Source organism: Tamandua tetradactyla, chromosome 13, assembly GCF_023851605.1.
Source record: "Tamandua tetradactyla isolate mTamTet1 chromosome 13, mTamTet1.pri, whole genome shotgun sequence".
Taxonomy (NCBI): domain Eukaryota; kingdom Metazoa; phylum Chordata; class Mammalia; order Pilosa; family Myrmecophagidae; genus Tamandua; species Tamandua tetradactyla.
In genome coordinates, this window is record NC_135339.1 from 84,158,244 (window position 1) to 84,170,846 (window position 12,603).

Sequence of the window (12,603 nt, forward strand, 5' to 3'; positions counted from 1 at the left end):
TGGAGAAGTTAAGAAATCGATCCGAAACCACACAAGCAGGAAGAGATGCAGTCAGGATTCGACCCAAGGCTGTTTGATCCCAGAGCCCATCATCTTCATCCCTCGTCCCCTCCTGCGCTAGGAGGAAGCGGCTTCTGGAGCAGGCTGCAATCCATCCCTTCAATCGCTCTTGACGGTCTCACCAACGACTTGCATTCAACACTGCGGGCCAGGGCAGGGCCACAATGCCCATCCTCTGTTACCGCTGAGAACTTCCACAGACATTTGGCACAGTAACAAACTCTCCCATGTTTCTGTCTTACCAAACCGGTAATCCCCATCCCATCAACAGGGCCTTGAGCATTCTAGAAGGCCGATTCATAACTGTGCTGATTTCTAATGCAGGTGAGACTAACTAACAGGACACACATACCCTCATAAGCCAGAGACAAAGGTCCCTAGACAGAGGCTGTGTCTCTGATGGAGATTTCGAAGTCTCCTTCTCCAGTCTATGGGCGTTTGCTCTTAGGGGATAACGATCCCATTAGCTCAGCAGCCAGACCTTCATGGTACATTCAATGAGGAAGGGGATAACTGCATCCTAAGCACCCTCCCCTATCTGCCTCATCCTTCAAACCCACCATAAAAGGACAAGCTGGGATAACTTAACAAGGGTATGTTGTGTCTTCTTTACCCTGTGTGACTAAGTATCAAGGTGGTGGGGAACAGGTAGTGCCTACATGATGCCAAGACAGAGAGGAAAAAGGCAAGAAGGAGGGAGGGTGGATGGAGAGAAAAGAGGAGTGTACTGCATTTTTTCCTGTGAATTCTGCATTTGCAGTGAGGGGGCAGCTTGTGTGTCCATTTGACTTTGGGGGCCCAGTGCCTGTAAGCACACCTCCTCTGTGAGGGTCCCCCAGGGAGTACTGGATTCCTATTTATCATAAGACTCCCAGGACCTAGAATACACTGCAACAACTTCAGTCGTCTTTCATTTTAAGGGCTTCTACTTAGAAAACTCCATCTACGTCCACAGCCACTGAAAAGAAACCATTGAAAGCACAAAATAAATAATGATCTTTGTCGTTAAACAAAGCCTTTTACAAATCTGACCTAAATGAAAAGCATACCTCATGCTGTCAGGTGCCTTTCCTCGTGTCATTTGTTTAAGTAAACACAATAGCCTATTCACATGAATTAGCTAAATATTAATGTAGCACTCTTTCAGATAGCATCAATTATCGCTGAGCTAATCCTCAGGAATGTCTTTTCTTTTTTCACATTAAACAAATCAACAGATATGTGCTTAAAGACCATTAGGCAGGATTTTTTTGTTCCCAAAAATGTCATAAAATAGGATTTTGCTTAAGGGACTAAGAATGTCGCCCCGATCCTCTGTCACTGGGCTAAGACACCAGTGAGGGTGCAAGCAACCCAGGAGTTCACCCAGCCCACACCAGCTTGTACTGTCGACCTGAGGCAACAGCACACTGGCAACCAGAACTTTCTCCTGGCGCCAAAGGAATGATTTAAGGACAAGGGTGAAAGAATTTTGCTGGAATTTCTGGCAGATAGCCACTTCCCTGGAGCAACACTGCAATCCTCAAAATTGCATCTATAAAATCCACGTGTGCAAAACATACACAGCCACACGGCTGTGTATCATGGATAGCCATGATGCTTCTCATCCAAAATCTCAGAAATGCAAGGTGTATGGACACACCACAAAATAAAATACCACAGTGGACCGCCTTCGTGGCTACAGCTCAAAACCTGGATTTCACAACATCCTCTTTCTCTGAATAACTGGGAATCAATCACTCAACAGCAAAAAAAAAAAACAGCCATCAAAGTTATTCGGGGTTCCCTGGGTGGAAGATATTGGCCACCCCAACCCTCTGCCCCGGACCCCATGCGTCTGACCAGTTCACTGCGCTGTGTGCCAACGTCACACAGGTCAGGCATTCTTCCATGATGAGGACTCTTTTTAGACACCAAGCTTATGAAGTTTTTTTTACCAGGCAAGATGCTCAAGGGGAGGCACGTTTTCATTATATTACAATCACTCTTCCTGAAATAAACCAGCATCATGTGAAGCTTGAAGATCTATAAGGCCTAGAAAAATAATTCCATTGTAAGACTAGCCCTGCACTGTTTCCTTCTCTAGCAGCCTCATAGCCTCTGTACGCTCGTCCTTTCTTTAATATTTACTGTCATCTTTGCAGTCTTGAACTAGTTTCACTACCTAAAGAGGCCAGCCTCTTTCATACCAAGAGACATGAAAACTCTTCATTGGGAGAAGGAACCGGTTTAACAAATTCATGATCTCTAAAAGCAGAGGTGATCCTTGCACACAGGTGCTCAATATACGTATTTACTCAATCTGTTATTTAAAATGAATCTGCACACCAAGAACACATCAGATTGTCTGAAAGGAAGCTTGTGAGGATGTACTTTATTTACTCGCCCTAGCATAATATTATGAAGAGTTGGTTTAAAGTCACTTAATTGATGGATGGGGAATCACAGCACAAACCACCAATGGCCAGAAAAATGAATCCTATGAAACCATCTGTAAAGTGAGTTGACCTAGATGATGTAGGCATGGTCCCTTCTGCTGTCACATCTTTGATTCTTCTGACTTAATATGTAAAAAAAGAATGATGCTCTCTTAATCATTTAATACTAACAGTGAACAGGTTAAAGTAGCAGTAAGACCCAGTCAAAATAAATACTAAGATAAACAAAAGTCCATCATTACAGTATACCACCTACTCATTAACATCTTTTACACTGAACCAGTTATTGCAGGTTAATGATCATCTCAAAGAACTATAATTTTATTTGCAAACAGAAGTCTCTTAAGACATGGCTGGTTAAATGAGATTTGTAACCTCACAGAAACCTCCCTCAAATTATTGCCACACAAGTTTGTTGTTGTTTTTACCATCCCCAAACCAAACGAGGATTCAGCATTCCTTCTCCGGATTGTCTCTTTGTTATTCACGTGTATTTCCATCATCATGGGTATCTCTGTACTGAAATACACTCCTTTCAATGTCTGCTAATCTATACATCATCTTCAAGCTATGGAGTAGGCACATAAGCATGTATTGGATGGATGGATGGATGGGTGGATGGATGGATGGATGGATGGATGGATGGGTGGATAGGTAGACGGATGGATAGATGGGTGAACGGATGGATGGAGATGGATGGGTAAGTGGATGGATGGATGGGTAGATGGGTGGTGGAGGGAGGGATGGATGGATGGATAGATGGACAGATGGGTGATGGATGGGTGGATGGATGGTGGATGGATGGTGGGTGGATGGATGGTGGGTGGATGGGCAGATGACTGTTAAAAACTTTAGCTATTAAATGAGGGAGTTGAACTGAATGATATAAGGTCCCTTCCAGCTCTAACATTCTTCTCAGGTAGCTGGGTTTTAGGCAAGTATTGATTCTGTCAATGATAGGTAGGATTATAGGGTTTCCTTGACCCTGCAATTAGAACCTGATGAAAAGCCACAGTGTTCTGAGCCTACCCCTACAAAACCCCTTACATATCCCAATACTGACATTTAAGGTTTATGGTCTATTCTCCCTCTGCAATCAGACAAAGAGAATACAGCTCAATCATTCAAAGGGAAAACATGGTCTCATATTACCTCAGCATCATAAGACATGGGTAGCCATCTGGCGCGATGGCTGATGTGATCAATGTCACCCAGAAAGGTTAAGTGATCTTCTCAAGGACACACAGCCAGAGGTCGGCCAAGGCTAGACCAAGTCTCTGGCTCCCTGAGCACTGCTCTTTCAACCACTCCAGGCTGCCCTTTGAACTCTCCCATAGTAATTAAGTCAGAAGTTCAAGATTTATGTGAGCTATGGACACTGATGACTGCCAACTGTATTTTTATTGATAAAAAAAAAAACAAAAAAACAAAAACACAGCCTGTTGCAGCTCCTAGATTAAGTCTCACAAACTCCCTAAAGCTCCACTAAGGCCTCTGTCTTAAGTCTATAATTAGGGCTTTTAAAAATATCACTAATCACGACATTTGAATGCTTTGACCCTTGGCAGGGGGTAAAAAGGTCTGAGCGTTAACCCCCACCCTTGTAACAGACTGTAGTTCATCTGTTTTTGGTTTTCTGTAAATAAGAGTAAAGAAATCTAACAAAAATGTGGAAATATGATTATGTGAGTATAGGATGGGGAATGAAAGATGATTTGAGAAATCTCATTAAAACAAGTTGGTGGGCCTCAGTGGCTCAGCAGGCAAGAACGCTTGCCTGCCATGCCAGAGGACCCAGGTTCAATTCCTGGTGCCTGCCCATGTAAAAAAAAAAAAGAAAGAAAGAAAACAAGTTGGTGACCACCGAGACGTTCAATGAGAGAGACAACAAAACATAACTGGCAGTACCAGTCATATGAAATGACTGAGTCCAGTGGGAGACCAAATTGCCCATGGGAGCTCCCTGTATCTGCCTGCAAAGGAGAATGCTCCAGTTATCAGCTATGCTGTGTGACCAGTGGGAAAGTCGAGAGCAAAAAAAATATTAGATCCAGCCCACTCCATGAAGACACTATTGTCAGCCTTCGGGATAAAATGCTCAAACAAAACTTAGGAGATTTTCATTGAAAAGGGCTTTCAAAAAATTTAGAAGCCCGGGAACCTTCTTTTCTCACAATTCCTGGAAACTTCAAACACAATTTCTAAAGCAAAGAAAAATCCAAATTAGAGCAAAAGGAACTATGAGCCATTATTATCAGCAGGCTGATCAATGAGATGAATTTGCAGTCTCAGGCCAAGTGCCTGTGTTTTCCACAGTTACTTCCAAGAAAAATTACCCTTTCTCCCTGGCACAGACTATGGGCATCTGCAGATCTCAATGGGATTGAAAACAAAATAGCACATTACCCTCCCTCCCTCCTCACTTGATAGAAGGAACCACTTCGGCAAAAGGAATCTCAACACAGCTACCTTGCACATTTCCCTCTAGTGAAGCAATATACTTGAAAATTTGTCAATCATGATAGTCCCAGGAACTAAGTCCATAACCCTTCGAAAACATTAATCACTTAAACACAAGCTGGAGGTAATAAAAATTACTCGAACAAATGGGCATAAAAGTCTACTTACTTGCTGCCAGACAGCACATTAAGATACCTAGGTACCTAGGAAAGGCAAGGAGTAATTATAACTATACTTTCCTATGCTAAGGCATATATTGTGAACTTTTCAAAACCCTCAAGCTGGGTGCATTTCAAAAATCAGCATCTGAAATTACAACTTTCAGTCGGAGAAAATGTGTTCCACTGAAGGGCATATGTAGCGGCATTATTTCCTGGCAGCTGGGCTTGTAATGACATCATGACTGTTCTGTTTGGGAAACATGTAGCACACTGGTAAGGTGTGAGGTCATCAGCTAATCAGCTGCTAAAATATGACCAGAAAATACTCTTCACATGTGTGATCGAAGAACTTGATTTAAAAAGGGGGTGGCTGAAGAGTAGGTCAGATCAATCAGATCAGCCCATTGCAGGATTTTTCAGCATATTTGCAACAAGATGTTAATAGATGGTATATCTTAAATCTCTCCGTAAAGAAAAAATTTAGCAGATGTTTTATGACAGAACTTTTGAGCTTTTATTATTTTGGTGGAAACAGAAAGTCTCCAAGAAGGGTCACGGCAGGCAGGATTTTCCAAATGTATTTCAAAACACAACACGCTTTTGGCAGGCAACTACTTTGGACTAGGAGGGTTCCAAGGAACACACTTTGGAAAGCAATGGCTCAGCCTCTTCATTTACAGACCAAACCTAAACACTGACCTGTTTACTTGAGATCCATTAACACTAATTTTGTTCCATAAAAGATACATATGAGAACTGTAATTCAACAAAATAGTCAACGTCCAGGTTGGTCCTTGCCTTCCAGAAACGAACAGTCTTCAGGGAAAAGCAGGCTTGAGATACTAGGTGATACACAATGAAAACAGAGTATAAGAAAACACTCAAAATGAGCCACTGCCTGTGGGAAGAAGGAGCTCTCAACAGTGGAGCCCACTTTTGAGCTCGTTCTAGAATAATCAGTAAAAGTTACAATCAACCTAACTACTGCAGAATATTCCAGAAGACATCAAATTAGACTTTGATGTTAGTGGATCCAGTTTCATGGTCAAAATTCAACAGCCCTGCCTTAGTCTTTTTTATTGTTATACTTGTCATGGTATTTAGTGACTGTGCTTTCATATGGCATCTAAGTAGAACTCTACTGGGCAGATGAACCTGCTTGCTTATATTTAACCATCAAAATCAGAGAAATAATAATCTAGCATATCAGCAGAGGGGAATGAACGTATTTTTCACATCAGAAGACAGAATTAAATATGCAATGCCTCAATCCAAAAAGAGAAAAAAACCTTCTCAGAAAAGCCACAAAATGTCACCACCAGCACAGGGTCACGGGAGCATCGTTTGTCAACTTCACTGAAGGGGAAATTCAAACACACCCCAATGGCACTTCCAGACAATCAGGAGGCACCGAAGGAATCCATTTGGACACACGGCTGTTTTCCAGGTGGCTGAAAATGCAAAGAATTCGGTGCTTCTGCAATTTTCCCTATTAATCGGGTCAGGCATTTGACACTCGAGGTGGCAAAAAATTGTTTTAATGGCAACATCCCCTTTCCCGCCTTGCCAATTACTCTGGCCGTGGCATTCCTCTGTCCACACAGGCCACAGCTGCTTAATCTCAGCCGCCCTGGGCTGCACCTGTGAATCAGACCAGCCTAATCACACTAACAGATGGCAGCGGCCAAGTAGTCAGCTAAGAACTGCTATCACTTGAAATAGTGTCTAAAGTTTCACAGGCACCAAAGAGAGGCAGCTCCAGACGGGAGCATCTCCCTGGTACAGCTAACCCCAGACCTTAATCACCGCAGAGCACCCATTTCAGGGGCAGAGTCAGTGTCATTCAAGAGCTAATTACAAAGACCTCGGTCTGCCTAGCGAAGGCACAGCAAGGCCACTGTTGGATGGTATTCGATCAAATAGTGCTTCCCTCCCCTCCCACTACCCGGGCTTTTTTTCCAGGTAGTGGGCGCGGGACTAGCTTTCACGGGGATAACCTGGATGCCTCGATGGGTAATCTTTCTGAATCATCAATTCAGTTCGGTCAGCCTGGTTGTTACGTAACCTGTATCTTGCTGTTATATTTTACGACGACACACACATTAAGGGTAACTTGCTCTTAGACAGGTGCAGTTTCCAGGCATGCCAAAAACCACAAGTCGATAGATTCTGACGTCCCCATCAGTAGCAATGGTAACCCACACGTGGGTTCCACTTTAGGGCTGTAAACAACTGCACGGGCATCCTCACACCGCCCCCACCGTGACCCTGGGAAGCAGCAGAGGGGCACCGTGATTCCTGTATGCCACAAGCAAGGACAGACTCGTGGCTCTGCCTTCTGCTCACGGAATCTCCACTTTCCAAATGGTAAACAGGAAAATCAGCTCCCCCCGCCACCTAACAGGGCTGTGCAGGGGATACCGCCTGAGCCAGGAGGGGCACGAGGCTGGATCGAGCAGGACCTCAACGTCACATCTAATAAGAACCCAGGTGAGAACGAGGCTGCCTTCCTGAGACCTCACTTTGAGAGCCATTGCCTTGAGCTTTTTCTTGCCAAAAAGTGAAAACAAAGTAAGCCAAAATATTTCCCTTCCTGCCCAGGCTGCTAGAAGATACAGGGACAAATCCAGTTCCCCACTTGAGCAGTACATTTAGCCCAGGTACCTGGCAATATCTGTTTTTTCTTCCTTTAAAAAGCCCTAGGCCTATTTCAACAGCTAATTATATTATTTAGGCATTGTTTAACTTTAACAAGTTGACTAAAATCCTTTTGAGAAAAATGTAGACTACAACATCTCAGCAAAGAACCTCAATAACCAAAGTTCAGTCTCTGTGGGAACATTTCAGCCATGTCACAATTAGAGAATGCAACGAATTGTGTATTTCGTTTTCTTTCATTGAAAAACACTCATAAGCACTCACTCATTAACTCATTTAATCTTCCTAACAACCCCACAAAATATCATTGCTCCCTTTATACAGCTGAAGAAACTGAGGCACAGAGTTAAACGTTTTGCCCAAGGCTGCCAGGCTGGGAAGTCGTAGCACAGCATTTGAACCCAGGCCACCCAGCTCTAAGAAACTGTTCTTACTCGCCAGCCTCTCAAGTGTTAGGGCCAACTGCCTTTAAACAAGCAGAAACACCCACTGGGCCCCCTTTCTGCCACCATCTCCCAAGTTTGGCAAACATCCCTTATTTCCCCCCGGCACAGCACATGTTTTAGATGGTCAGGGTCTCTCAACTTCAGCACTACTGATATCCGGACCAGGTCATCCTTTGTCGTGGAGGCTGTCCTGTGCATCACAAGATGTTTATGAGCAGCATCCCTGGTCTCCACCCACTAGATGCCACCAGGGACAAGCAAACCTGTCAGAGGTCCCCAGGAGGTGGGGACACGCTGTCACACCCAATGGTGAATAGGGTTAAGCCAAGCACCATTAATGGTTATAAAAGAAAACCAAGATATCCTACGGACCTACTGGTTTTAGGTCTCCAAATAGCGAGAAAAGAAAAGGAAAAGGAAAACCAAGGACAGAGAAGTGGTAAGTGCTTTAAAAAGAGAGCGACACTGACACGAGAAGAAAGGACAAATGAGAGAGAAGGGTGAACAGTGACACTGGTTTATTCTCAAGTTTGAAAGTCAGGGTAGCAGATGCGGCAGGGGGATTGGCAAGGGCTGCGGGACACAGTGTTGAGCTGGACAGTGGACAAGAAGACAGGTTAGAGGCCGGGCTCCCAGCAGGCTGTCCTCTCTCTCTCTCTCGGGGACCTTCGCAGGCTGCAAGTACTTACTCTTGTTATTGCTCTCACTGACAAAATCCTCGGTGCCTTCGGTGTCGTCCTCATCGTCCCCGGATGAGATGGCATCTGTATCCAAAAGAACACATTCATGGATGCATTTCTGCAAAGCCAGTGGTCACCACGCTCTACAACCTGGGCCTTGCTTCATGGATTCAACAACCCAGGAACCCATGCAAAAACTCTGAGGCCATGTTTAGTTAAGATGGTTTCAATGGCTTAAATTTTCTCTCCATAATGATAACTGGTCTAACTTATGATCCTCAATGTTTTCTGCTTCCCTATAATTTAAACATGCTATAAATTGGATAGACTGGAGCTGGATTTTTAAGCTTCAAACAGTACTCAAGTCCCCCACAAACTGATTACGTAATGTCCAAAGATTCTTTCCAACACAACCTTTTCAGCTTTCGAGGTACCCTTCCACAAAAAAATCAGTCCCTAAAGAAAACTTAGTCCCTAGGTGGACTTCCAACCATTTACTAACATTTCAATAGCAAAATTTTAAATTCGGCCATGAAGGGAACCTGTGCACTCACCCTCAATGCATGGAAGAAAAAAAAAAAGAGAGAGAAATTCACATTTTAATAAAAAGAAATCTGAAAGGTTGAGCATCCAAATTTCAGTCCTATATTCTAAATTGCAAGGATGCCAGTGGCATGGGGAAGAAGAGGGTGTGTTTTTATTCACACGAAAGCACGCTGTCTTAAAAAGAGAGAGATGCTACCTGGAGCCGGAGGATTTGTGTCATTTTTAATGGCCATCCTATCCTCTCTGTGCACCAGCTTGTCAGGGAAGAACTTCAAAGGATGATCAATAACAAACTTTGAAGCTGTGTGCGCCTGGAGGCCAATTATTGGCTCCCACTATAATTCCCTCGTATGATAAAATATTCCCCAGAAAATGGCTACAGAGAAGAGAGAGCGGCGTGCTCTCGGTCAACTCACCTGTGACATTGACTATGAAGTACAAAGTCTCACTGTCTACTGTCCTAGCAGCAGTACAAGTATAGAGGCCGGAGTCTCTAGACGTGGTTCCTTTTATCTGCAAGTACTCCCCAATAAGCACTGTCCTATTGTTGGGCCCCAAGTGTACCCCATCCTTAGTCCAACTGATCATGACGGCATCTTTCAACAGGCAGCGCAATTCTAGCGACTCCCCTGGCGCGGCCACGTACACTTCTGGTTGAGAGATTTGGTATTTGGTTGGCGGCTCTGCAGAGAGGTGGGAGAGAAGATGGAGACAGATGGGAAGGAGGAAAAGGAGAGAAAGTCCAACAAAGGTCAGTAGAGGCCTGTCGATTCCCAAGAGAGACTGCGTGCGACTTGCAGCTGGCACCCGCAGGCGCTGGCCTCTCCCCGCACCCCACGCAGCCAGGAAGCAGCCCTTGCACACAGGTAAGCTGAGGAGTATCTGAAAACATCAACCCAGAGGAAGCACCCGGCAAAAGCTGCCCTGCCTCGGTTTCCACACACCGCACAGCTTTAAAAATGAACCCAAAACGCCAGTGTGAAAAGATATTCTATAAGAAAACCTTCAAGTTGATTGCTGATCTGAAGCCTGCCTGCACTGTAACACCCAGAAATTCTATTATTGTGGCTTTTTTGCCTTTGCCAAGAAACATTACAGTTCACAATTTTTTCATTCGGCACGATGATCTAACGTGAACATGCGCGCGCGCGCGCGCACACACACACACACACACACACACACACACACACAGACTCTCAAGGAGCTATTATTTAGTTGTGCCAGACTTTGCCTGTGGTCACAGAACCAAGCTGCTTCGAGTGAAATGTCTCAAACTTAAGGAAATCAACAGATCCCTCTACACAACGTTGCCTCCTGAGCTCTCAGGCACAGATCAGCATTTTGCTGGTCTAGAGACTTAATTCTGTGCCAGGTAAGCTGGTGGGACACACTGTTTTTCTCACATGATAATAGCCCAAAGGCTTTAATGCCAAAAGCAAAGGGGGGGGGGGGGCGCATCAAGTGCAGAGTGTGGGTCTCCAAGGTGCCCAGCTAGGAGCTGCTGGGTAGTGGGTGCCCCTTGCTCCATTCCACAAAGCTGGATCCCATCACGCTCGTCAACCCCCCAACACACACTTGTGGGGTTTCTCAGTCTCCTGGGCCTCTGTCCTCTTCAGGGTACCCCTTTCACACTCTCCTCCCTGTTAGATCCAATTCAGCCTTCGGGGCCCAAATCAAACGTCGCCTCCCTGACGAGCCTTATGTCAGCGGTCCTGGCCAGCAGGGACGCGGCCTCTTCCCCCTGCATCCGCAGCTCCCGGATGCAACCAGGCTTGGGGAGTCAGCAAGTGCCACGGCCGCACTGGGAGGGGGCACAGGCCTCTCGGCGACAACTGTGAATGGTGCCCAGAGTTCCAAGTCCAGAATACACAAAGCTTCCTGGCCTGGGGACGGCTCCAAATCTGGGCAGCATCACTGGGCAATTGTTTTCTCCAGACCCCTGTCACAAAGACACATCTCCCCACAAAGGCCTGAGACTGTGTCTCTTCGCGGGCCACGAGGGTAGCACAGGCAGCTGAGATGCCCTCACCCCCGCTGCGAGGAGCCCAAGATGGGCCCTGGCGTGGCAAAGCCTCCCCTACCTGGAGCTCCCCCACAACTAAAGGAGGACATCGAAGCCAAATGGACAGGCCCCCCCAAAGCAAGGGCAGAAAGCCCCAGGTGACGGGCAGCCTTTGCGTCCAGTTTGCTTTTCTTACTCACCAACTCTTAACTGAACACCTCCCACGGACTGAGTTTTGCTCTGGACGCCGTGAGAAGCAAAGGGGAGCAGGACGGAGTCCCTGCACCTGGGGGGCTCCCACTGCCACAGGGATGACACCAGGAGCAAGGCCACAGAAAACGCCAAGTGTGTGAGGTGGCCTGGGGCACTGCGAAAGAGACAGCAGGACACAGCGAGGGCGGAAGGGCACCCGTTCCATGGCACCAGTTGGTAAACCGTGGCCCTCGGGCCTCATCCAGCCACTGCCCGGCTTTTGTAAACAAGATTTATTGGGACACAGCCTTGCCTCTTCCTCTTGGGACTGTCTGCAGCTGCTCCGGTGTTATGTCAGCAGAGGTGAGCAGTGGTGACAGATACCATACAGCCTGAAATACTGAACGTCTGGCCCTTTCCAGAAAGTCTGCCGAACCCTGTTCCACAGGATGACCAGGAAAGGCCTCTCTGAGCAAAAGCATTTGAGGAAACGGGTGAACAGCAGTCATACTCGAAAGACATTGCTGGAAACTTGGTTAGAAGGTTCTTAGGCCAAGCCTCCAAAGGATGTTTAAGCTAAAATATAGCTGAATGCGATTTATATTTTGGACTCTGGATCTTGAGCAGAAAAGGGAGCGAAAGAGAAATACGGCAACGCGGAGAAGGAAGAGGGAGAAGGAAAAGAAAGTCAGTTTGGCCACAAATATCTGACCATCTCCCACTTCCAGGAACCTAGAGTCACAGATTATACAACATCAGAACGGACGGCACCCCAACATTACTGACCTGACCCTCGGAGCATGAGTGAAACCAAGATTCAGATGTCATCCGGGTCCCACAACGAATAACTGAAACAGCACCCAGCATGAGAGAATGAATTTACCGTGCATTGGGCTGGGTCATAAAATAATCAGTATTTACTATGGCCACATCACACCATCCACAAGACACCAAGAGTAT

The 12,603-nt window shown here is 45.8% G+C and overlaps 1 protein-coding gene across 13 annotated transcripts in view; it reads right to left on the minus strand.

Annotated features, from left to right (window-relative positions):
* FGFR2 (fibroblast growth factor receptor 2) overlaps positions 1–12,603 on the minus strand; it is a 102,769-nt gene that overhangs the window by 66,133 nt on the left and 24,033 nt on the right. For 6 of the 13 annotated variants that reach the window (XM_077126231.1, XM_077126229.1, XM_077126230.1 and 3 more), the window contains exons 3-4: positions 9,866–10,132; positions 8,913–8,987 (exon numbers count right to left, since the gene is read on the minus strand). The exons of 3 other annotated variants lie outside the window; for them this stretch is intronic. In XM_077126231.1, coding sequence (XP_076982346.1) covers positions 8,913–8,987; positions 9,866–10,132 — 342 coding nt within the window. The remainder of the gene's footprint in view (positions 1–8,912; positions 8,988–9,865; positions 10,133–12,603) is intronic. 4 more of the 13 variants (XM_077126235.1, XM_077126233.1, XM_077126234.1 and 1 more) reach the window with 1 other exon arrangement.